Source organism: Amia ocellicauda, chromosome 4 (genome assembly GCF_036373705.1).
Source record: "Amia ocellicauda isolate fAmiCal2 chromosome 4, fAmiCal2.hap1, whole genome shotgun sequence".
Lineage (NCBI taxonomy): Eukaryota > Metazoa > Chordata > Actinopteri > Amiiformes > Amiidae > Amia > Amia ocellicauda.
The window spans coordinates 15,790,300-15,816,265 of NC_089853.1; the positions used below are offsets into that span (position 1 = coordinate 15,790,300).

The 25,966-nt window shown below is 40.9% G+C and overlaps 1 protein-coding gene across 1 annotated transcript; it reads right to left on the bottom strand.

The window, feature by feature from the left end:
* Nucleotides 1-981: 981 nt before the first annotated feature.
* On the bottom strand, nt 982-12,279 carry ldha (lactate dehydrogenase A4). Its single transcript, XM_066701100.1, has 8 exons — nt 12,127-12,279; nt 7,200-7,337; nt 6,120-6,237; nt 5,556-5,729; nt 5,185-5,358; nt 4,533-4,650; nt 2,565-2,688; nt 982-2,189 (listed from the first exon to the last, which is right to left on the bottom strand). Exons 2-8 carry the CDS (start codon nt 7,326-7,328, stop codon nt 2,025-2,027), a joined length of 1,002 nt encoding a protein of 333 aa, XP_066557197.1. The 5' UTR covers nt 7,329-7,337; nt 12,127-12,279; the 3' UTR covers nt 982-2,024.
* Between the last annotated feature and the right edge of the window lie 13,687 nt (nt 12,280-25,966).

The window sequence follows — 25,966 nt, forward strand, 5'->3', positions numbered from 1 at the left end:
TCCATTTGAATGGCAGTATATTTTGTCTCTAAGGTACTCATTGGCTGGAGAGATGTTTTACAAGGATTTATTTTTATGAAACTCTGGTACCAAGACCCAGATGAGGTAAGCATTTATCCTTCATTGCAATTCTAATCGAATCTTTTTCAAATCAGAAGGTTGGCACTAAAACTTATTCTGTTGCATGCGATGGTAAAGTTTTAATCAGATCTTAAAACAGGGGTCTCCAACCCTGGTCCTGGAGTGCCCCTATCCAGCAGGTTTTGGAGGTCACACTTCTATCACCCATTTATAAACACCTGGAAGTATTTCATTCTGATCAGTGAAGCTTTGGTAAATTCAGTAATTTAGAAACCATTGGAATAATTATCTGATTAGCTGTAGCCTCTCACAGCAATAGCTCCCTTGGTTGACTTGCTTAATTGATTAATAAATCACATGTGTTCACAATATTTAGAAACTGGTGATTTATGGTGACCTATAACATTTAACTGGATTGGGGCTCTCCAGGACCAGGGTTGGAGACCCGTCCTAAAACTATTGTTTCAGGTTAAATTAGATATTTTGTAAAAGGGGGCCAGCAGGAGTTATTAGTAGTGCTACCCATGGCATTATCAGCATTTTCATTAGGGGTTTACATGTATTTTTTTAAGATTAATGAACTTTTTCAATCCTCTCCACCTTTGCCCCATTCACAGGTAAGATTAAAAAAAATACCTTGGGTCCTTTAAGAGGGTGCCAATGAAGTGGAAACTTTTAAAATGAAACATTCACATCCACACTGAGGAGGTGCCAGTTAAAAATAAAATTAAGTAGTACCCACACCCTTCTATATTACTACATATATAATCCATACATTACAGGTCTTCATCAGGAGATAAATCATAGCATTGATCCATATCCGTGTTAAATTAATTTGTTAGGAGTAGATATATGCAAGTGTGCCACAGCAAACAAAGAATACCAGGAGTGAGCCAGGAGGAGGAGGGTTTATCCTGGAAGTTTATTAGGTGGAGTGTATACAAGTGGAACATCCAGCTGCCTCATGGTTTGGGGGGGTTGTACACATTTACACTATGTTCCACTATACCAAACACTGTGCTGCAATACTGAGCCTTCCACTACCACAGAGTGATGCGTCAGACATGTCCTGGATGAAGTCCCAAAAAAAAAAAAAAAATATATATATATATATATATATATATAATTATTAAATTTAGAAGTGGATACATATGCACAAGGCCCTAGCAAGCCAGGTCACCAATATTGCTTCCTATCCTACCACAAGTGCTCCCAATTTCACAATGGCTCAAATACTTTGCTTCTCTATTTATGCAACATCTTACCTTTAATTGAAAAAATTAAAGAAAATATTGTACAGCTCATGCCAGAATGGTAGCTAGTTTTCATTTATTGGTTTATTTTTCTTATACCAGTAGATCCACCCCATTTAAACCAAGCTGCAGGCTGTCAGATCACTGCTTCTCAACCTCCAATGGGAAGTGGGCTGGAAAAGGACACCGATTCATTCGGTTTCCTGTCAAACAAAGGCCTAATTTTATGCTTCAAACGTTCCATTGTTTTTCCTCCCAGAGATTGTAGAGAGACGTGCTATACTGCTATATGAATTTTGTATGGGGAGGGAGGGGCTGTTGGATAGAGAAGAATAAACCAAACGGAGCCAAAATGAGAGCCAGCCTGCACCCAAGAACAAGATGGAAAGCAAGATTCTCTCTTCTATAAATATTTTAAATAGAATTTCTACAAGGAGTGCAAGGGAAGACTGACTAAACACAGATGCACACATTTTACAAAGGCCTTGGATTTGGAGTTAACTGATGAGATCGATCAGTCATTACAGACAGGACCCCCCCCCTTCCCTCTCCCCCTCCAGCCACACTAAATTGCTATGGTGCATCCATTTGGAGGTTTGCTGCGAGACGTGAAGGGACAGGAGAAGCCGGCTATTGCAGGGTAGTGGGGAGAGAGGGTAGAAATCTAGGGAGCTTTTCCTCCAGAGGTGGTTACAACTTCAGCTCCTTCTGAACACCCCACAGTGTGTCAGCGCTCTTCCTCAGCTGATCTTCCTCCTCTTTCTTCAGGCTCATCTTCACAATATCAGAGAGCCCAGTGTTGCCCAATACACAGGGGACACTCAGGAACACCTCATCATGGATTCCATGCATGCCCTGAGGAGGAGAGAACAGCAGGGCTTAAAAGAGGTACACCCATTTCAGTGGATTTGTAGACTTTACAAAAAGGAGTTTTTTTTTTTTTTTTTTGGTCTTAAGTTACAAACCTATTAAAAGGTCACCAAAAGGGCTGGAGGGTCCAAGGGGCACACTGGGAGACCAGTTCCCAACCATGGCCCTGTTCTCAGTTTTCATTCCGGCCCCATCAGCTGCTTACCCGAATGATCCCCAACAGTTTAAGACTTTACACTTTCAGATCAGACCATGAAGCCCATGACTGGGTTCAATCCAGAGCTCAACCGAAACAGACCAGCACACACATGGGTCCCTCCAGGATCAGCCCTTCAGTAGGGAAGATTAGCCTTAACTCACCTTGACCATGGTGGACACAGGGTGCACTTTGCGCAGGTTCTTCAGGAGGGTCTCCACCAGGTCGGTCACAGACATCCCAATAGCCCAGGAAGTGTAGCCCTTCAATTTAATAACCTCATAAGCACTGGAGAGAGGGAGAGGGAGGGCAGGCGTTAGTAAAACTTTCACATCACCATTCCTCACATCGTTGGTCTCCTATCCCTGGGTTTCCATGGAGTTTGTTCTAAATCGGAGGTTTTTGTGTGGTCCTTCGTTTCGTTTATTCAGGCACCAAACCTCCCAGAACAGCAGGTTTTAATCAGTCACCTTAAAATGGTCTGTGACTTGATCTGAGACTTGGATCAATTCAACAAGGTGTATTTAGTGGGGATCAGGAATGCGCAACTTGAGTGCAGTTTGGCATCTAGTCAGCAAAACTTTCACTTTTATGCAGAAGCAGTTATACTTCCCTGGAAATTCCCCTTTCAGAACAATAGCAAATCATGCTGCTTCTAGCTCCATCTCCAGGCCTCCCCACTTGGTGCCACTATGCACTGTATAAAACCTGCTAGCAGTATACTGTATAAACCCCCACCCGATTAAACAGCAGAATGTCACCATGACTTTGAATAGCAGTGCTTCAGACCGCAATATTGGCCTAATTCCAGTGCAATTCTGTATGAACAATGCCATAGCTAGTCGTCCCTTCAGGGCATAGAGGATAATCCAGACCTCTAATACCATCTACACCTCTTTGAAGAAATAAGTGATCAAAGTTTACACATCCTTCTGTCATAACTAATTATAGTGATTACTCCAACCTCACTGGAGGTTAAACAAGTCCTTTCTAATGGACCACATGCAGACTGATATGGCCTAACAGCTAACCCAACATTCCTCCGTTGCCAAGTGACCATTTTCTCCCCTGCCTGAATACAAGCAAATTGAAGATAGGAGTTTCTGCGGAATCAGGGAAGCATTAAACAATGCATGCTTGGGTTTTACCAATTAACCAGCTCCCAAATTGGAATCTCTAGTAACTTGCCATTGAAATCATTCAATTACATATTAAATAGTCCAGGAGGCCTTCTGTATTAAGATTTTATTTTGGTTAAAAAAAAAAAAAAAAAAGTTACAAGATACATCATTGGTACCCTTGTTTCCTACAGGAAAAAGCAAGAATAACATCCTTATGCCCCATACACAGTTCACAAAATCCTATTCCAGAGCTTGTAAAATTAGATCAAAGACTTTCACCCCAGGTTTAATTGACAACCTTGACTTTGATCGCGAGGGAGATCTGCTTCAAGGTTAGAAATGCATTTCATCTTTGGATTACAATTTGCATTAAGTGGAGAGCCCAGAATACAGCCAGCCATCACATGGGAAAGGTCAGAGGTCACAAGCAGAGTGCTTGGTTTTTGCTCCAATAGTTTCTATTAAAACTGGACCTTAAGAGGTTAATTTAAGTATTCAGAACATCCTAGTGTGTAGGCATTCAGTAATTAAAGAGCATATTTATACAAAAGGTCAGTATTTGAAAATAAAGGACATCTGGCTGAATTTTAAGTAAATGTACATATTACAGGTTAAAAATTATACCCATTGCTTTTTTTTTTTTTTTTTTTTTAAAAAGGGTGAACATTTTAAATGGATGTCACTTCCAGTAAATGAGCAAGTTAATTTATACAAAATATTAGCTCTTCTATATACACATTTAAAAATTATATGTTCATAACCACATTATTTTTAATTGGTTAATTCAATTAATTGATCAGCAGGGGGAGGTGAACCAGAGATCTGAACGGCTAATATGGAATCTATGTGCAAAGCAGGAGACTAGGTTTCTGCAAGTTGTATTTTGTCATATACATTAGTTTAGGACAAAACTAAAACCAACAAGGACATCATACATTTGTATATGAAAGTATAGTAGAGGTTTATCAATTGTAGAAGGTCAAGTGCACATGGTCACAATCCTGGCCTTACCTCTCAACAACCTGCTTGTGCACATCCTTCCAGTTCTCAGAGTCTTGGTCTGTTCCCATGTCAGGGTTCAGTTTCTGAAGAGACACTCCAGCCACATTGATTCCACTCCACACTGGCACTATATAGAGGAAAGCAACAAAGCAGGAGAACATCAGAATACTTACAGATGACTGAGAGCCACAGTCCATGGATTGAAAAGGAGGAACCTTATGGTCCTCTCTAAGCACTTTACTTAACTTCCACTGGTTTAATCTTCTCATGAACCTAATGAACCATTTTAACTTCGATCAGGATGTTAGAACGGCTGAGCATTTGGAACAAGTACATTCTTATCCAAGTTTATGTACATGTATTCACCCCCACCCCACCCCACCCCACATTTTGTTTAGGCCAGATTCTTCCATGACTATGTTGAATGACCACTCAGGGGCAAGAAGAAAGCAGACACAGGGAGTCATACAAACAAGACTGGGTAAGAAGGCAGACAATTAGACCGCAGATTGCAGAGATCTATAAACCGTTGCATAGAAAGGTACACAATGGACTCATTCACAGCTAAACTTTGCCTGCCTGACTCGGCAGCACTCTCGGAGAAGCACTCTGACAGAGCCTTGTACTCAGGCAGTCACACAAACAGCCCTGGGGTCCTCACCGCTGGAGTCTCCATGCTCTCCAATCACCCAGCCATGACAGCTGGATGGGTGCAGGTTCAGCCTCTCCCCCATCAGGTAACGGAAGCGAGCCGAGTCCAGATTGCAGCCACTGCCAATCACACGGTGCCTGGGGAAGCCACTGAGCTTCCAAGCCACATAGGTCAGGATATCCACTGTGGAAATGAAGAAAAACACAAGTTCAGTTATTTATTTTCCTCTTCTGGAAAAGAGAGCCGAGTCACAGATGTCACAATGAGAAGAGTTCATCCAGGGCAGTGGAACTAGAGTCTTAACTACCCAGCACCAAGGTTTTCCAGTTCACAGACACTGCCTCCTGGCATTAGTCCTACTCTCCTCTCGAACCACTCACCGGGGTTGGAGACCACCAGGATGATGCAGTTGGGGCTGTACTTGACGATGTTGGGGATGATGAACTTGAAGATGTTGACGTTGCGCTGAACCAGGTTGAGGCGGCTCTCTCCCTCCTGCTGCCTGGCCCCAGCAGTGACCACGACCACCTTGGAGTTGGCAGTCACGCTGTAATCTAGGGGAAGGGACAAAAGGAGGTAAGAAATCACTTTCCAGTGACTAAAGGAGGCTCTCTGGATGACTCGGAAGGCCCACATTGAGTGCTCAGAATATTGTTGCATCTTAATTTGTTTGCACAGTTTTGCAAGGTGCATACTAAAAACACTGTTCTAATCAAAGTCGATCAAAATCGGAATTCATACGTGAAGTGCTTTAATAAAGCGCATGGAACCCAATCCATCTCCATTATCAAATGAGAAGACCTTTACGACTAGAGCCTGGTTATTCCAAGGCCTTGCAAGTCTAAACTAAAAATTATAAAATCTGAGCCCAGGTTTAACCATCAGCCAGGGCAAGGAAGCCAAAACAGGAGTGTCCGGAGGATTCCCCACTTCCTTCTGCTCACCTTTATCAGCAACGATTTTCGGAGTGCGCAAGAAAAGCCCTCCATGTTGCAGGTCCATCATCTCACCCTTCAGCTTGTCCTCGATCACATCCACAAGGGCTAGTTCATCGGCAAGCTCCTGTACAGCACAAAGGAGGAGGGGGTTAAAACTGGGGTGGTCTGAGTGTAGCCTCCACCAGAGCACAGGTTCTGTAAGCCAGACATTGAAATCTAGACTAGGTCACAGGAAGCTTTGACCAGGATTCCCACAGCTGCAATGCCCAATTGGACAAACCATTTATTCTAGGTGGCCTAAAGATTGCAAACAGTCTTTTTGGCACAGTACCCTCAACATTCTAGGTTTGTGACAATTCCAACAACTCAACTTATCTAAAAAGTGAAACCTTTCAAGTACACACCAGTCCTTGCATTGTAATCTTCAATGTTTTTAAATTATTGAAAATTAAACTGGACATTACACTTTCCTTCGATAAAAATGTAATTAGAAAGTGAACTAAGCTAGTCTCTGATCTTCCCACTTGAGCGTAAAATTGAGTTTTTAGTGGACCCATTCAGGATACACCCAGCCTATTGCTCATGGCTGTCTGCCTTGATTGAGCCTCCGAGCTCTGAACAAAGGCTATTCTGCCAATGGCCTGGCTCCCCGCTTGTATTCTGTAATCCTGGCGTGCCAGCCTCTGACACACACGCTTACTCCTAACAATTCCCGTCAGCCCTCTTTCAAAGCCAATTCACTCATTAGGTCAAGTTTTCCACCTCCTTCTCTGTGAAATTAAAGTGTGCTCAAGCCAATGGGGTACCTTACCAAGGTCAGTCACATCAAGTACCCTGAATAAGATGCACACCTCCTTTCAGAGTAGTTCTCTCCAACACAGATTTAAAGTTTTTAATGAATGTCTACTTCCCCAATGGTCAACCTCCAGTTTGCATTATGAACATTAAAAAGGCAAAACATCCAACAGGAAGTAAAATAAAATACTATAAAATTTGACAAGTGGAAACCAGTTTTGCAAGAAGCAATTTGTTCTGTAGTGCCAAGCCAGGCCTCCCGTGAAGGTCCCAACTCCCCCTCAGACTCACCTTCATGAGGATGCTGATGGCACAGGCCATGCCCACCATGCCCACACCGACCACCGTCACCTTGTTCTGAGGGATGGATTGCTCATCCTTGACCACGTGCTCAATCAGCTGTTCCTTCACATTAGCCATGTCTGCGAGCTTGGGAGAGAAGAACAAAGTGAGGGACACCCAGAGTCTACTGCATCACACGGCCGGCTGCCAGCTGGTCCATGGGACATCCCAGGCTGACCTTTAATACAGAGGTGAGTGGGGGTCAAGTATAGATTTTCTGGATTGGGGGGGATCCTTTAACAGTGGGCATTTTCAATATCTAAAGGAAGGAGCAGGATTACAAGGCCCCTGGTAGAAACTAATTTGGGATTCAAAACTCCCATTTGGGGGTCTTTATGTTGTCAATAGGCAAGGACTCTGTGGAAACATAGCTATAGGACAGTAGCTGGACTTTAGTTTTTAGTTGCAAAATGATAAACTGGCTGACAAAGGTGAACAAAAGTGTTACTTTACATTAAGTGGTTAACTCTTAGTTGAAACTGCACATTATAACCCGTTTTTTGTTGCCATCTTAATACAAAAATCAAAAGTCAGTCCGTTGAAGGTGCTTGCTTTAGAGACTTGATCCTGGTATCCAAGTCAAAGCATTAATTATACCAGATCACCACAATTTCTTTAGGATTTTAAGTTATTAAAAATGTGTTCAAGGTAAAAGTAAGGACAGGGAACTGAAAACCATCTGTGGAAATTCAACAGATGCTCTGAAGTATGCTCTAAGATGCAACAAGTGTACAGCTACTTCAGTATGAGGACACTGATCAGCTGAGGTACACTACAAAAGACAGATTATATAAAGAATGGTCCGATAGGTGAAAATACAGTTTGGCGCCCCTAACGTGGTAGAATATTTTAAGTTGCTGCTGCTGTATGAAAGTAAGCTTGCTCTGTCAGTTGGATTAAATCGCACATCTACAATATGGTGCTACTGCTTGCTACCATGGTAACTCCTTATAAAAATAAGTCTTCCCCACCCACAGCAATGACAGGATGTGCCCATTAGTCATCCTGACAGGCAGGGGGGCTGTGGTCATATTGGAAAGATATCAAATGCTCAGTCACCATTTCCATGTTTGTTTTAGAAGTTGTTTCCCCCCCCCCCCCCCATTGGGCACAGAACTGAAATGAAGCACCTATTCAGGAGGAATGTCAATTTACCATTTGCCAAACCACTCGAGTGCCACTCTGAACACATCTCAATGTGCATGTATGCCAACTGCAGGGTGTTCATTCTGCCAGCAAACCAAACAAAGCTTTCTGGTTTTCACAAGGCCGTATCAATTAAATGCTCTTAAGTCTTACGTTTTCCTGTTCAGTCCACTGCATTTTAAGTGATCAGTGACCGAGTCTATAGATCAACAGGTTTTTCTTAAAAGAAAAGTAATTCAAAGTTCACTTGAGTGGAAGCACATCAACTGTGGAAAAAGAAATGTGTGGTGTTCAATTTGAATGATCTTTTGAAACGTTGCAACTAAACTGGCAAACAGACCAGGAAGTTATTTTTCTTCATGTTATGGGCTGCTCAGTCTTTAGGTAATCTAACTTAAGTGTCATTCAAAGGTTATTTAATACAGAAGTCAAATACAGCCATGCAGCTTTAGCAATACCTAATAAAGGGAACAGAGAAATTGAAATGTTGCAGTGTTGATGCAGCTTGGTTTCCAAGATACAAGTTAACCATTTATCTTGATTGTATCTTCATACTACAACAGTGTTCAAACAATGTGTAAGGAGCTTTTTTTTTTTTTTAAATAGAAGTTACAAATGCATTACCGCTACACCCAAAGGAGATCGTCAGCTGAACTGCAGGTTCAGGCTTTTACAGACCAACATTCATAAGCATCTCATGTTATACAATTTCTATTCAGATGTAAAAAAAGTAGACTTATGCACTCGGACAGGAAGTTGAAGATTGTGGTCACTTTTGCATTGCATTATAAAAATCAACTAGGTACTGCTCTACTGTAAGTGGAACAGTCCAAGATTTACTTCAGTACATCTTGTACTATATTTTTTACAATTTATGAAATACCTTAAATTCAGATTTTAGTTCTAGGAACAGAGATTGTATTCAGAACACCCCCATGTTTAGGATTACAGACTTAAAGTTTTAGGTAGATCAAATTAGATTTGTAGAACAGACCTACACTCACAGAAACTGTTCTTCTAGATTAAATAGCCCCTGGTAAACTATATTAATTGGAGTTCATGGTTAAACATTTCAATCCAGAAAAGGGCTTGGTTATAAATTAAACATGGAGTTGGCAAGCCTTTATTTCTTTACTTCTCCGATTGGATTTAAGTGTACTCTACAAGGCGTTTTAGACATGTTGAAATTGAACCAGCCTGAAAGGGGGGGGGTGGAGGAGAGAAAAAAAAAGTTGAGCAGACAGGATAAGACTGATCACATTTTGATAGTCTAGTCATTGAATTCTTCGATCTAACATAGCGGAGATCACACAACCACTGGCATTGAGCCAGTCCTTGCCCAAGTGACATAGCAAACGAGAGGCTTAGTGGTTTGATACTTTGCTTGCCCCACTTTTCACTGGCTTCCTGTATTACAGAGGGGCAGCCAAAAAGGGTCACAAAACAACCCCTCACCTCCCTGCAGTCTGTCTGCAAGAGACACTGACAGAGTAGGCTGGCAGTTTGACAAGTTGGGATCAACTTTCCATCTACCACAAAGAGCTCCGAGCAGCCCATCATAAAATAGCTTGGACTAGTGTTACCGAGTCCACAATCCTCCAGACCCTTTGCAGTTTCAACTTACATTTGCTTGATTCTACATCCTTATTTTATTTTCTTTATTTTCTGAAACAAGCTATTCCCTTTCAACATTGTGGCTTTCAGACGGTTTTACACTAGTCAGACGGCTTCTTGTGTAATGACTCCTCCCCTGGAGGAGGAGAGGGTGAAGAGGAAGGGGGATTGCCAGTATCTCAACCATTTCAATGTGAACATCCTGGTTCAAACTTCTTGTGGTGATATGTATGGACCAGCACACTGCAGGGCCTACATCTGAAGCAATGCTGTAAAACGATTGTTGTTTACTTGCTCAGACTGCAACAGTTGGGAGCCCAAGCAGTACAGTGCAGATGAATGCTTCCATTTTACAACATTCAGTTACAATACAGGTAATCAGCCACAGTGTTAATGCAACCTTTTGCATATGGTTTCCTTATTCAAAACAAGGGTCTTCTGGGCCCAATGGGAGAGCAAAAGTAAATGGGTGAGCGAGAACAAAAAGTAAAAACAAGTTTCTGCAAGTCAAATGGGAAGAAAAAATAAGGGTCACAAATAAACAGTCACCCAAGCAAACAGATAGTGCATAGACTGTTTAATATGTCATTCAACAGAGTTGTAGAGCTGCTCCCTTGCAAAACATTCTACATTAAGAAGTTTAATCAAAAGGTAACAATCTACATGCACTAAACATTTACCTGAAGGGAAAAATCACAAATTTACAATGTAAGATTAATTACATTGATATAACTGTCAGGCTCCCCAAATGATTTAACATGATTCAATAATTTTCCCCATAATTTAATTATGTTGGACAATTTTAAACTAAAGGTGCCTGCAATTGCTCTTAATGTTTATAATATAATGGAAACTGAAGTGATGCTTCATGCCAAGGTCAAACTAACATGATAGTCTAAAGACTTGATGTAGGCCTAAGGCCTAAAACAACAAGCTTTAATGTGACAAGTGATAATATCTAAATGGTCCAAATCTTTCACTTCTGCTACAGGTTAATTGCTGCAGCAATCAGAAGCTGAATACAATTAGATAATGTTAAAGGTCTAAAATACTGTTAGCAAGTAGCCATCACCCGTTTGCTATACTAAGACCGGTCCTAAGGGGTTCACCAATTTTGCCGAATTTGCGACCGAGTCATCTGGAATGTCCATTTTGTACATAATTTAAGACCGCTGCGTACAGACTGATTGAATGCAACCGCGACTTCGGAAATAATTAATCCAAGGTGTGATTAGAAACTGCAATTACAATCATAATTCACACATAAAATCAGAAATAACCGCTTACATTTTAAACTCAATCTAACGGGTCCTAAAACTGTGGGCGAGTGAGCACACAGCTCCCATGGCCAGTCAATCAAAAGGCGACCTTAACGAGGATGACGCAATGATCCGCGCAGCGCGCCTCAGTACCGGCGCACAGACAGCCTTCAAGCCGTCATTCCGGTCATTACACAGCACGCAGGCGATGGTCATGGAGGATGGGACCCGCGTTTGGCCTGCTAATGAACTTAAGGCTTGAAGTGACGTAACTGCATGCGAGAGTCGCTTTTTCTTGGATTTGATCACAGGTTACAATGCGGCATTACATTTTAAATATTTTCCACATCTGAAGGGAGAGAGAAAAAAAAAAGCACAGATCAATAATGCCGTCATTATTTATTGTACACATAACGTTACATGGATTCCGCGACTAGCCATTCATTGCAACCTTGTCTTTCAACAACATAAAGGCATCCAATCAATTTTAAAAAAGTTTTAGGTGATGGTTTGCTTTAAAAAATAGTAATACTACGCTATATCAGTCTTCCTTCGGTTCCACCAACGTACGATTGCGATTTCTTGTTTGGGTTTTATAAAATACGAATGAAAAAATGTACATCCATAGGAAGGCGTGCAGTGGAGCCATCACGGCGCTGGGCTGGCCCGCTTGAGGCCGGTCCCTCATTGCGCACTGCCGGAGCATCACGTAGGCTTGCGCATCGCACGCAGGGTCTGTTCGCGGGGCTGCGATCAACACGCCCGCACATCCACCACAAGCGCCACGTCTGATGCTCACATTATGCTGATCTAACAATTGTGTGTTTATTTGGTTTTCATCTGCAAATTCGTCTTACCTTTTAATGGCAAGTTGGTCTAGTGCGTATGTGGTCTGTGTGCCCCACGAATCCGGCTTCAGCTCTGCGGCAGTGCCGAGGAGGGCAGAGCGGCGCTATTTAAAGGGCCCGTGCAGGCTGACGCTGTCTGATTTAAATGTAGGTCGTGTTCGTGTAGCGCGGATGTCCGCAGTTCTGCGCAGATCTGCACAATGTCGTCGACCCTATTGGTGGAGCAGCGTAGACCTGCGCAGAACTGCGGATATCCGCGCTACACGAACGCGGCTATGAATCGACATGGGCGGGTCTTGTGTATCGTGACCCAAGTCACGTCTGGCTGATGTGGTTAGAAGTAAGAACTGAGCAAGATCCGCAATGGCTTTTTTCATTTTTCCGGCTTGTACCTTCAGTGCAGTTTAGAGTAGAAAGTGTTATTTTACTCATTAAGATCCGCAAGGGTGCATATTACACCCCAGCTTTAATTTAGGTGAAGTAGACTTCCCATTAGTGATGCTGTCGTGAGAAAAGCCTGCGCAGTAGTTTCCCTGGGTATCATTAACAGGTGGGAGGCGCAGAAGGTCTGTTTAAAATGCAAATGTAATTAATTTAGCCCTGGTTCTCGCAGAATTGATATATTTTTTCTTTTTCAAATTGCATGTTTGCATAAATCTCGCAAGCAAAATTCTGTTTCATTAAATTTTTGGAGATCTTGGGTAGTAGACTAAATCTGGTTTAGGTATAATCAGAGACTTCATAAAAAAGTAGTCAGGTTTTCTGGAGTCTTTCTGAAGCTCTCAGCTTCACCTGTTGCTGACCCTGGACTGACAATCTCACTGAATACTTTTATAGGGAAATACAATTAACAAAAGCTTGGCTGTCTTTTACAGCTGACACAAATGATTACATATTGTATATTTTATATTTTATATCATCAGAAAAAAAATGAAGCTTTCAAAGAAAAGAACACCATCCCTACCGTGAAACATGGAGGAGACTCAGTGATGTTTTGGGGTTGCTTTGCTGCCTCTGGCACTGGGTGCCTTGAATCTGTGCAGAGCATGATGAAATCAAAAGACTATCAAAGGCATTTTGGAGTGAAACGTACAGCCCAGTGTCAGAAAGCTGTGTCTCAGTCACAGGTCATGGGTCCTCCAGCAGGATAATGACCCGAAACATACCTCAAAAAGCACCCAAGGATGGGAGGGAAGATAAGTCCTGATCTAAATCCCATTAAACATCCGTGGAAAGAGCTGTAACTCGCAGTTGGGAAAAGGCAACCATCAAACCTGAGAGAACTGGAGCAGTTTGCTCAAGAAGAGTAGGCCAAACTACCAGTCGAGAAGTGTAAAAATCTCATTCAGAGCTACAGATAGCGCTTGATTGCAGTTATTGTCTCTAAAGGCTGTGCAACAAAGTATTAGGTTAAGGGTCCCAATATGTTTGTCCATGCCATTTTAATTTATTTTACTATTTAAAGTAATAGGTAACATCATAAATACAAAGATTCTGTTCTATTGAATGTGAAATAAAGAATGGTGGATACCAAATACTTTTGTCAATTTCTACTTAGTTCAGAGAAAATTGAGAGTTTTGTTTTAAAAAGTGGAAGGGTACCAATACTTTCGGCCATGTCTGTATGGTTTTCCTTCTGTGTTGAAAGCAGTTGTCAATAAGCCAAACAACATGTATTTCCACAATTCAAGTGCAATAGTTTTTCAGTAAACCATTTGTCACACGTGTGAGAACAGGAAGTGAAATCCAACATGCTGCAATGCTGTGCCGAACCGTTGCACTCCCTACAATCCTGAAGCAATCCGGGCCCTGCCCACATCATAATGCCAGCAATGTTTAACCAACAACAAGGAAAGGGTACAGTTTAGTATCTCACCACAATATGATCTCTCTTGACTGTATTTCAGCATTCTGGTGACACTGTATCTAGCAATCCTTTTTTGCTTCATCACAGTTTATACAACTGGAGATTAATGTTGATCTTGAAAGAGATAAAATCAGCAAGTTAATGTTTTAAAAAAAGTAAATGATGTATGTATGTATTTATGTATTTATTATTATCTTTAGATTCAGTGTTTCTAGATACTTATTTACTAATGCTCCCTAGTTCTTCAGATTTAGGCAGAATCTCTTTTGTATACACTCAGGGGAAAAACACAATTTAAAAAAGGCTCTTATGTGTCAGTATTTGTTCTTTAAAGTTATGAGATATAATACAATGTGTTCAACACTGAAAGCAGCATCTTCCTAGGGTAAACTCCTGGGGGGTTTACCAAGATTCAAGATGTGTCACCACCTATGGGGGAAACTATAGATGACTAGGAGTCACTGCAGTGTTTACCATTTTTAGTCTGAAACGACAGACAGGAAATAAAAAATTGACAGGAAGTGTGCCGGATCTCATGTTACCAACTCATTTGAAAGCAGGATAAAGTAACCTGACTGGCTCTGCATTACAGGGTATCTTTTCTCATTCACTTAGTTTTAAGACTTATCAATATGTGTTTTTCTTTAACCAGTAAAATAATACTGGGATTTGAACTGGATTTCAGCTGTTATTTCGCATTATCTTCCCTCATATGGGTGCATGCATCGATACTGATGCTAAATTAATTTCTATGCATGTAGTTTACACAGCCATTTCTTTTTGAGTTAATTCTAAACCGCAAAAGCATTAAAAAGACACCACTTCATCCCTCCCTTAGGTGCGTAGTTTCCAGACAGGAAAAGATTAAGCCTTTCATCACCGCACAGCTCATTGATGTAAATATTAAAATAAACCCATTTCAATGAATGATGTTATACGGCCTTGAAAGTTTTGACTCATTCGTTTCTGACTCGCCGCTGTTCTTTACAGCCAGTCAACGCGAGAAACCACAGAGAATAGCATTCAGTGTGTGCAGTGCCAAGGGTGGCAGTCGTGTTAAACGTGGGCAGGAACTTCCTCAACATAGTATTTTTAACCATTTAAATCCTCCAGTACATGGGGAGGATCACGTTAGCAGATTTCAAAAACAGCATCGCCAGCCCAGAGGTGTGGAGTGTCTGATGCGCCTGCGTGCGCGTTACGCATCACAAACAACGGAAACGTATTCAATAGACTCATTCAGAAACAGATAAGGACATGTGCAATGCGATACATTTGAACATAATACTTTCATAGCAACGACAACAAGTGAGGAATTGAGGAATTGTGTTTTATGAAATTTGCCCCCCCCTAACCCTAACCCTAACCCCCCCCACACACACACACAAATCCAAATCACAGCCATCTACTTTATAACAGCGTGATATTGTGAGGTTATATAATATCAATTTTCACATTTAGTTGACATTATGGGCCTTATCTGCATGAACAATTGTCAGACAGTTGCTTCACTGGCAAGTTGTGGCACACTCAGGCTTGCCTTCGTGTATCATGTGAGGTCTTGTGTTTCACCTACAAGATTTACCCTGAGGGCTATTGTGCACATGCAGGTACATTCTTCAGATTAACCCAATGGGCAAGGTCTGTAACAATGCCAGGAGAGCTGGAGAGAGTATTGAAGTATGGTGTGTACAATCTATCCACATTCATTAAATTAATCAATGTCTGCTTTTTCAGCTGAATCAATATAGGCCCAATTTAAATATACACCAACCTACCCCCCACCCACTTTAGTTCCCAGTTATGTTGGTCTTGAATATGCTTGAATCTGCAATATTGGCAGCAATTGGTGGTTAATAATAACAGTCTGCATTCATATCCAAAGGCCAAGATTACACTGTACTCTTTCATAAATCACCAACCTTGAGCAATCATTTGAATAGTGTGTCGAAATGACGGAGATGTAGAACTCGAAACAAAGGCCGTCATTTGATTTTCCGAGCTGATCCTGAGTTGGTATCCCCATTTAAACTGCAGTTGGTCATTCTGGGTCCTAATCACAGCACAGACCAGAGCCCTGGCAGGGGCTGAGCAGTTCAGTAATGGTATCTGTGAGCCCAGGATTAAAACATTAAAGCGGCCCTCCTAATGCTAGGCTCTGTGAAGTAATCAGACGTAATCGTGACATTTTACTTGCCAATACATAGAAGAACTAAATATTGCTTTTTCTTCTCTGGGATTCTGATGGCATAGAGCTACTGTCAGAATATACAATGTAAAACAAAGCAAATAAACATTTCTCAATAAAATAAAAGGTTTTGTCATCCACATTCTGAAGAATTAAACGAGAATAAAGAACTTTGAACAAGGAAGTGAAAAGGGTGAAAGCAGTAGTAGGTGTGATTTCAAAATATAAAGCCAGGGAGGTCAAGGGAGAGGAGCTGCTGACAGTTCAAGATGTGTTTAATGGCTGGGGCCACATGTCACTGGATACAATTAATGTGTTTCTGCAACCAAACAAGCTTCCATTGGGATGGCGATGGGGTAGATGGCTTCCAACAGCACAGAATTCAGCGTCTGGAGGTTCTGGCCCCTCTCCAAGGACTACAACGACTGTCATACAAGGCTGTGTTTAATTAGCCAGCCACTAATACTAAAGCCACTTCGTTGTTGTTTTCTGTTTAGCGTCTAGTCAGGTTTCGCCATAGGCCAAGTCCATCTATTGGCCGTGAACATGGGCCAGGTGACCCATTAGGATTGTCTTTGTAATCCGCTGGACACTCTTTTGCATTCAACGAGGGAAAATAATTCACAGAGCGGAAATGGTAAATAAAAGAAGTGGTCTCATTTATGATCAGGTATGCTTAGTTGAATAATCTGAATCTCTAAAAAAAGTTTAATTTAGATTTAGTGGAAAAATTTGATTTGAATGAGTCACTGTTTTACAGATGGCTACACAACATGACTAGCAAAATTCTCTACCTTCTATAGTCCTATTTTCAAACAACCTGTTCACATAACCTTTATGAAGATTAACACAGACTACAAAACACATCTTTAAAGTAAAGTGCCACCCGATCAGCCTCAGCTTACAGGAGCACGGCCAGGTGGGATTTCAAATGTTGATTCATGAACATGGAGGGAAACCTGCAGGAGCTGCTGGTCAGACACATGATCTCTGGCTGTTTCCTGCCCACATTGACAAACAGAAACATGCTGTCAGAGTCAGGGCCCAAACACAGGAGAGATTCAACGGTGTACCACTCACTTGGAGCACTGTCATCCATTTGCTTGTTGACTGAATCTTTACCACACTGATTAAGATCTGTTTCTCAAGGTTGACTGGGGAATGTTGGAGGAAACGGATCTTTCCTTGTCGCAAGAGCGCCATCAACAACCTAGATGTTTTCAGGAATATGGATTTGAGGTCATATCCTTCAATTGTGAAAAGTGCAATAAGATGGTTTGTGTGCAGCGTGGCCAAGACCTCAGATGAAATGTCAACACCACAGTGTTACCATGCTCAGATATTGGTTGTGGAGGAAAGAGCGCCATCTACTGGGCCTTCAATTCCAATTCAATTTGATTTGATGATTTGTCTACAATACAAATACAGCAGCAGATTAAGAAATTAATGCATAATTAAATCTGGTATTATTTGTGCTTCTTTTGATCTATTTAGAACCCTTATTTTGTTTGTATTTGTTGAGGTCTGAAAATTATTCTTATATAGATGTGTTTTTCCTTACTAGAATATATTTTCTCTCTATATATATAAGCAAGTAGTTGCATTAATAGTACAGTATCTGTTATTATTATTATATTTCTTAGCAGATGCCCTTATCCAAGGTGACTTACAATTGCTACAATAATATCACATTATTTTGTACATATAGTTACCCATTTAGACAGCTTGGTTTTTGCTGGAGCAATCTAAGTACAGTATCTTGCTCAAGGGAACAACAGCAGTGTCCCCCACCTGGGACTAAACCCACGACTCTCTGCTGTTGAGAGTGTGGATGACATTCTCCCTAAGGGGAAGACAGAAGATAGGGAAAGGGTTTGAAAGCATTATAGTTCTGAGCAGTACATCGCTTACCTTTAGAGAAATTATAACAATAAAACTAGTCTAAATGGGACAGAAAGTAGACTGCTTCCTTCTCTACAACCCATGTCCCAGTTTAATGGGATCAAACCACTGTCTCACAGTATCTTAACCTTCAGTCATGGTGTTGTGTTGTTATTGTAGCTCCATCTAGTGAGTGCAACTGATTACTGAATTGTACAATACAAATAATTAAAAAAACAACAGCAATCCACTATGTTATCCTGAAGAATACCAAGTGCACTTAATTCCCTAAAAGTAAGTATAAAGTATAAATCCCACATATATATTATTTCCATTGCCAAGTGCTGTTCAGAATACATTGCAGTTTTTCCAAACTTCGTCCTCCGTGTATTTAGATCTTTCTGTCCCCCTTCCTTTGAGCTCGACATGTGTTGTCATTGGGCCGGATTCAATCAGAACTTTGACCCACTCGCTAATAGAAAACTACAGAACTGTACTCAGTTGTGGCTTCATTTTCAGTAAGATGACACTTTCTTCTAATCATAAATGTAACCGCTATGATGTACAGGTTTGTAGTTTGCTATTAGGTGGTGGGTCAAAGTTTTAATTTAATCTGGCCCATTGTTGTTTTATGTGCTTTTACCCTCTGTCAGGAGGAAGACATTACAATTACAGCTTGTCCTTCTTCATACTGCCCCCTTTATAAAGTCCACTTTGCATATCACCAGTTTTCATTCCTCAAGGGTTGTGCATTCATGTAGAGCTTCTAGCCTGGTGCTACATACAGAATGATAGTAAGTGGTAATAATGGTGCTTTTTAAAATACCACCAGAGGGCAACATAACCAAAGCCACAGTAAAGTAAGTGTATATCTTTACCGCATGAGAAACCATTTATTACCTATCACTGGTGATGAATGACTAGTGTACCTTTAATATGCGTGATATTGCTATTATTTTCACTTAAGTATGAGAAAATGGGTACTTCTTAAATGCACATTTTTTTAAACTCATACTTTTAAATTGTTTAGGTTAATTACTCAACAAGGAACACAACATGTAATGAGTATCAGTGTTGCAGAAAACAGTAACCTGCCCAAAAATAGACTCAGCATGTTCTCCTCTCCTCTCTCCAGTACTCTGTGAAAAAATGGTAAAACGCAGGGGTCCTCAACTCTGATTTACCCTTCAGTGCTGAAAGTAAGCCATATTCCCTACGGGTACCGGTAAAAGACTATATAAAGACTTACGATTTTTTCTTTTTGCAATGCTGCATAAGTCCTAATTGGTGATTTGCAGTTGCTAGAATTCCAATTATCATAGTGACTTGTAAACCTGGTAGAATGGTGCGAAAGTAAAAACCAAAAAACAACAAATGCACAGTGCAATTGATGGCGGTTGAATCAACAACTTGAGTTTAGCAAGGGGCAATAAAAATGTCGATGCAACAAAACCTTACAAAAAATGTTCCAGTGTAAAGCAGAAGACAAATGTGCAGCAAGTGGAACTAAAAAGGAAGTGAAAGATAAGCTACAGAGATAAACCACAAAGCCACAGAAGGGCCAGTTCTGTGACCTGAAGATGTGGGTGGAAGCTGGCATACCCATAAGGATTAAAATCTACACATGACTCAATGCAAGTGATTTCAATTATACACACCCTAGCATGGCTTTCACTTACTGCTGTGTGATGGTCATTAAAATAAGTCATGTCAGTGGTGGCATCTGAAACTGTGGCCTGGATGTTCTGGGATGAAACATAGATGAGAATCAGTAAGAAAGTGCAATGGGCCAAGGGCTAGTCTCCAGCCCTCCTTCCTGGGTACTGAACAGCTCCCTGGATTTAACAACTCTTTAAATATGCCCTTAAATTGAAATGAACACACTAATGCCAAATGAAAGTGTTAACCATTTGCTAAATTAATAACATTTCTTAATGACAGGAGGGCATGGTATTACAGTCAAACTACATTAAAAAAGAGCTCATTATAAAAAAAAATATTTTCTTTTTAATATTTTCCCTCACATCCTAATAATGGACACAGATGGGCTGATTTGCACTGACTCGTCCATATCTGAACAGCACATCTGACTAGCAATCCACTGGGTTCGCTCACTGGAAAGACTCCTAACAGGAGATTCTGGCAAAGAGTAAAACAGCCCGCACTGTTTAATCGAGTCAGTGTGAGAAATGAACATGCCTTTATATCCACCACCATTTCAGTAACTGAAGCAGTGTAGAGGAGGAATGGTTGAGGCCATGGCGAATGCCGTGGACTGATTAATTTTGAGCAGGAGGTTGCGAGAGGGTGTCACCCACATCGGGGGCAGCTGTGTTTTTAAAGTCCCGGTTTGATGTGGGTCACCTGGAGGTCTTCCCAGTGACAAGCCATTGGGGCTCCATTCATCAGAGAGAGCCAGCGTGCCTCCCTCCACTTGACTCCTCAGCCGCCCAGTAATATCCAGGTCCTGCCCTGGGTGTCTCAGAGATGGACGGGCCAATTTGTTTCCCCTCCATGTTGCTCCCAGGGGTTTGGTTTGCTCCGGTTCAATGAAAATATTTAAGCGCGCCCCCCAATAACCCTCCCTCTCTTTGATTTGTGTCTTGGGTACATTGGCACAGATCCATAACCTGCTTCTCACGAAACAGCAGGTGATTTGGAGATGAAACAGGAAACTTGAGGATAGGGGGGCAGGTTGGTAAAAAGAATTGAACCTGGTACTGAGCGTCTTACTTACAATTATTTATGTTCTGGTTGCACATCTCCTGGGCAAAATGGACTGTCTGGTCAGTCTTGTATTGAATGCTTTTTTTTTGCTTTTTAATACAGTTATAGTATTTCCAGTGCTAACAAGCACTCAGGACTCGAGCCCAAAGAAGTCTGGTAGGTGGGAGTTCTGTTCATCCTTTCTGTCTGTAATCACCGTAACACTGTCTGGGACTATTGTGTGAACAATTTCCATAGCCTTCTTCATTGTAAGATGCAGAAACGCCGAACTCGCCCCTCTTCTCTTACCCCCCTGATTATCTAGTCCCGCGCCTGCCAGATTTTATTGCAAAGGGCCTTGAGAGACTCATTCGACAAAGGAAAACACCACAGACTCTGTTGCCTTGTATTAAAAACAAACCTGGGGTTAAGGTAGAAGAAATGAACCTTTGTAAAAATAGAATGAGGCAGAACGGTTTCTAAATGAGGATACATATTTTTTGTTTTGTTTTTTTACTTCAGATTTTCAAGGATTTTTCTTTTTCTTAAATGTCCGTCTTGTTGGAAGAAGTATAACCTGTTTAGTTTTTAATGCACATTGTAAAGGCTTTAACTGGGGAAAACAAATCCTTGGATTAAAGTGGCAGAAGTAAGAGAAATCAGTTGTTAACCAATGTTTTTATATCCTTGCTAATGCCGTCATTATTATGAAACCTGAATGTGATCCTTGCTAGCAGGTGCTTATTCTTCTGGGATTGGGTGAGAAGAAGCAGGGGGAGTATGGCAAGCCAAGTTATCTCTAAATGATAATTTGGCTTGCCATAGGGTTGGGAGTGGAAACAAAGAATAATGTCCAGTACCACTTTTCTAAACTATTTTTTTCTTCATGCAAGCGACATCAGTTGGTCTTAGCCTGCTATGTCTGAGCCCTTAGTCAAACCAGATTGGACTAGAGGCCCCTGTCTATGATGACTTTGGCCTAGTCAGTTAGGAGCCACTGCATTAAGTGTACTTTATAGTTCAAAGTGTTGTTTTGACAAAGCATTTCCAAATTTGAAGCGAATTTCAAGCAGGGTGACTGGATGACTGGTGCTGGAGGGGTTAGGGAGGCTGTATGTTTCTTTTCGCAGCAAAGGGAGTTAAGATTGCTGCCTCTCTCATCCATAATCTGTTCGGCTGCTTTTCATACAACAGTGGGACCGCTTGCCTTTAATCCTGTTTGGGAAGGATTTTCACACAGAGCCACAGTCTGTGGTCTCTCCCTCTCCAGCCCAGTGGCCTGACTCTCCACCCTCATCAGAGTCCTTTTCGCTCAGCCAGGGCAGTAGCTGTCGACACTGATACTGCCCCTGTAATACACACAGATGACAGGAGTTGGGAAAGAATCAAATTGAGTGTTCTCTCGTAAGGCCTGACCTGACACTAATACTGCAATGGGTGACGGGTAATCATTTTCACATGCAGTGTCGCCTTTGCAGGTGAGCAAAGAGAGCAGAAGCATCCCTTAAGAGGAAAATGAAGACTTAAACAAGAATGCTTGCCTTGCTACTCTGGTAGTATTTAATCATTGTATAATAACAGTATGACCCAAACCATCTTTATAATGCCACAATACCATTCTGACATGTCAGCGCATTGGTGCAGTCTGATAAGGACCACGCAGCTCGTCTTCCTGGTACTGAAACAAGGTACTGACGTAGGCTACGGACTAGTACTGACAGCCCTTCCCAAAGCAGAGTCATGTGCCCACTCTTATTATCCATGTGGAAATCTGTCTGTTTTCCGTTTTTCCCCAGGCCTTTTCCAATTTTACAGCAGTGTATGATTCTAAATTGGATGATTAATAAATGCAATTAATGTTAAGTAAAAGAAAATGCTTAGTTATTCCAGTTGTGATTTTGACTATCTTGTTCGAATTGCCTTGTTTGTTGTAATGTATGTAACCGATACCCAATAAGAGAGAAGAGGTATAGCACATCAAAAACATAAACGATGTTAACATTCAAGACAAAATCAATACAATCACCCTCAGTTGTATTTGTAATCATTAAGCACTGACATGTCGACAATCATTATAGAAGTGTTTTAATTCAGGGTAGAGGTCATGTTGGCTCTTTATGTATGTATATATGCAACAGAACTGAATAAATGAACTATTTTTTCATTCCTGATAGGAAATTTACACCCTCACAATCAATACATGAATTAATACATTTCCGCTTATTTATATAGGATTATTATTAATTTACATAATGAAGTGATGCTGCCATATATAAAACAGCAGGCAGTACAAAATAAGTCGCCCAATGTTGCCAGTGCTTGCCCAGCATTGTTTTAATAACCACTGTGATTCATTTTAGGGGGTCATTGAGATTTATAAGGTTACTTTAATTTTACTGCCATACAAGAAAAACACTTCAAATGAAGTTCACAGTATTCATTTAAAATAAATAATTAAATACATATATTCATACATACATAAATAAAGTTATATTGAAGATGATAAAAACCCAAGCAAGCCAATTATTTGTATATGTGTGTGTTTGTGTTATAAATTCAGGAACTCTTGGATGCAAGTAGGAAAAGTGAATTTACAGTGACCTTAAGTAAGACCAAAGTCATGTTCCGCAGCTCTTCAATAACTAAAGTAGATCAGACTGCTTGAAGCTGAGAGTTATGTCTACCTTGGCCACTAAATCAGTGCTGATTGAAATCTTGCAGAATAAATCAAAAGCAGTGTAAAAAAGTGATAGAGTACATTTGAATGAAATGACACACCATTGATAGGAAATCGTCCCACTTGCCTTAAGAAATATAGCACATAAGGTCCAGGGCGGTGATTTAACTTTTGGTTTGAGTAGTGTAGAAGGCTGTGCAATTCAGGCAAAGCTGCCACAATTTCCTTCTTAAAATATCACACAATGCTTCTTGCTAAGATGTTAAATGTAAAATACATTTAAATCAGTATTTTTCAGCTGAACTCATTAACTTATTTTCTGTTAGTACATAGTTTATTTTTAAGAGTTTTAAATACTCGTAGTGTTCTTGTATAAAAGTCTTATCATTCTGAAAAGGCACAAAGGCAGGTTTTGAAATTAACTGAGTTCAGCAGGGCAGGCAGATCTCCCCCCACAAGAAATGTTTTTAGTACTGGTGGTCATGTGATTAGCAGAAGTTGATTTTATATGGAGGGCACCCTCACTGTATCTTTTGTGATATTTTGATGACAGTGTGATTGCCAGTATTGATGACATTTTAAAGTGCGGGTCCCAGACATCTACTGACACACACAACTCACAATGTTGGAGATTTGGGCAAAACTGAAAAAATAAATAAATCAGTAAATGGGGAAAAAAAAAAGAATACAGGCAACTTAAAATGTTCCTGTGTTGTCTTTCTTGAAAAGCTCTGTTATAACCTCTGCCATGTACTGATCACTCTCCATGGACTCCATTCATTGGTTACTTTTAACCCCCCAACCCTCAAATCATTACCATGATCACTTCCCTCCAACTTTAGGAGAAAAAATAAACACCCCCTACCTCTGGGGTATAGAAATCAGCTCATCCAGACCAGCCCTGAGCAATTTGCTGTATTTTTCCTCATTTTCTTCTTGTGACTCAGAGACCCTAGAAGATTTTTACTGAAGTGTTTGCGGTTTTGCCCAGAGGCTCTGTACGCCTAAATCTGCACTGTGGTCTCAGACTCTGCATCCTAGCATAAAGGGTGCTTTGAGGCACGGCTGAAGTTTTACATTTGTGTGTCTCTAATCTGCCCTGTCCGACTCGACCACTCTGCAGACAGCGCTTGGATATCCCTCGGCTGTTGAATTCCCTTTGAGATCTAGCACAGGTCACTATCTGCTTTTCTTGCTCTGTATTTGCACTAACCTACAAACACAAGATTAGCCCAATTTCATTTTAGTTTTTTTTCACTGAATAGAAACATCATCATCAATGACAAAACAAGGATCTGGATATTCTGCCCCTGTTACCAAAAGTACCCTGGGCCTAACTTGTGTCCTTGTCAATTGCACATACAGAGGTCTAGACCCACTCAAGACTTTGACCTCCCACACGTACAAACCTGTACCATATCACGTCTCATCCTGACAACAAAGTGAGCAGCAATAGCGGTCAGTTTTGTGATTCTCAGGTCTGTCCAAATTATGATTTGGCGTCACGATATTCTTTAATAATGGCTCCCACAGAAAAAAATCTGTATCTCGGAGTGTGGAAAGAAACAAACAATTAATCAGAAAAGATTCCTTTTGATTGAACATTGTTTATAAAGGGGGGTGTACAAACCTTGGACTGAAATCAACTTGAGGAAATCAACCCCCTGTTTTAAACTCAGTGGTGTCATACCAATCTTGAACTTCTCCACTCTTAATATGAGAGATAACACCAGTGATACACCCATGACATTAACTTTGTTTGGTTTACTCTCCATGAAGAGGAAATTGCAGACTTTTGCTGCTACTATGGTACTGGGCAAAACTGCACAGCTATGATATTAAAAGCAATGAGATTCCAGACTTGACAAATGATACACCCCACCAGAGAGAGCTACAGGGACTTCTTGTTAGGGTTGTAAGTTTGTATAATTTTCTTCAGCTGATGCTAATAGAATTTAATGATGTAGTTTTAACCTGCTTGCGTGCAGTTATTATTATCAGAGCTGCTGTGTTTTTTCTTTCGTGCACTAGTACATTCGTTCCCCACAGTGAATTGGTTAAGAAAGAGCTCTGTTGTCCTGGGGTGGGGTGAGCACTGCTGCTTACTTCAGCTTTGATTTCGAACGGGGATTTTAAATGCCTCAGTGTCAAACCCATTTGAAGTGGAATCCACTTGTTAATCAAAAACTTGTCGATGAAGTAAGGAAATATACTAAAAGTTGCACAAAATCTTAAATCTTCCATATAAAATGTTAATATTCGTTAAATATTTATTTGTGCTCTTAGAGGATAGGCATTCTTCACACACCCATGGTTTCAGGATTTATCTGGGTTCTTGTGGTGATTGAGAGTCTTCTCCCGTGCTTCAAGAATAATGCTGGCAAAATCGGGGTTAATGCTTTGGAGAGTAGCGCACATTTACACTTTGGGAAAGATCAGCAATCCTCATCAGAAGGATTGCATTCCACTCCTGTCATATAATATGTACAGATACTTCAACCCTATTTACCCACGTTCATTCTTTTCATTA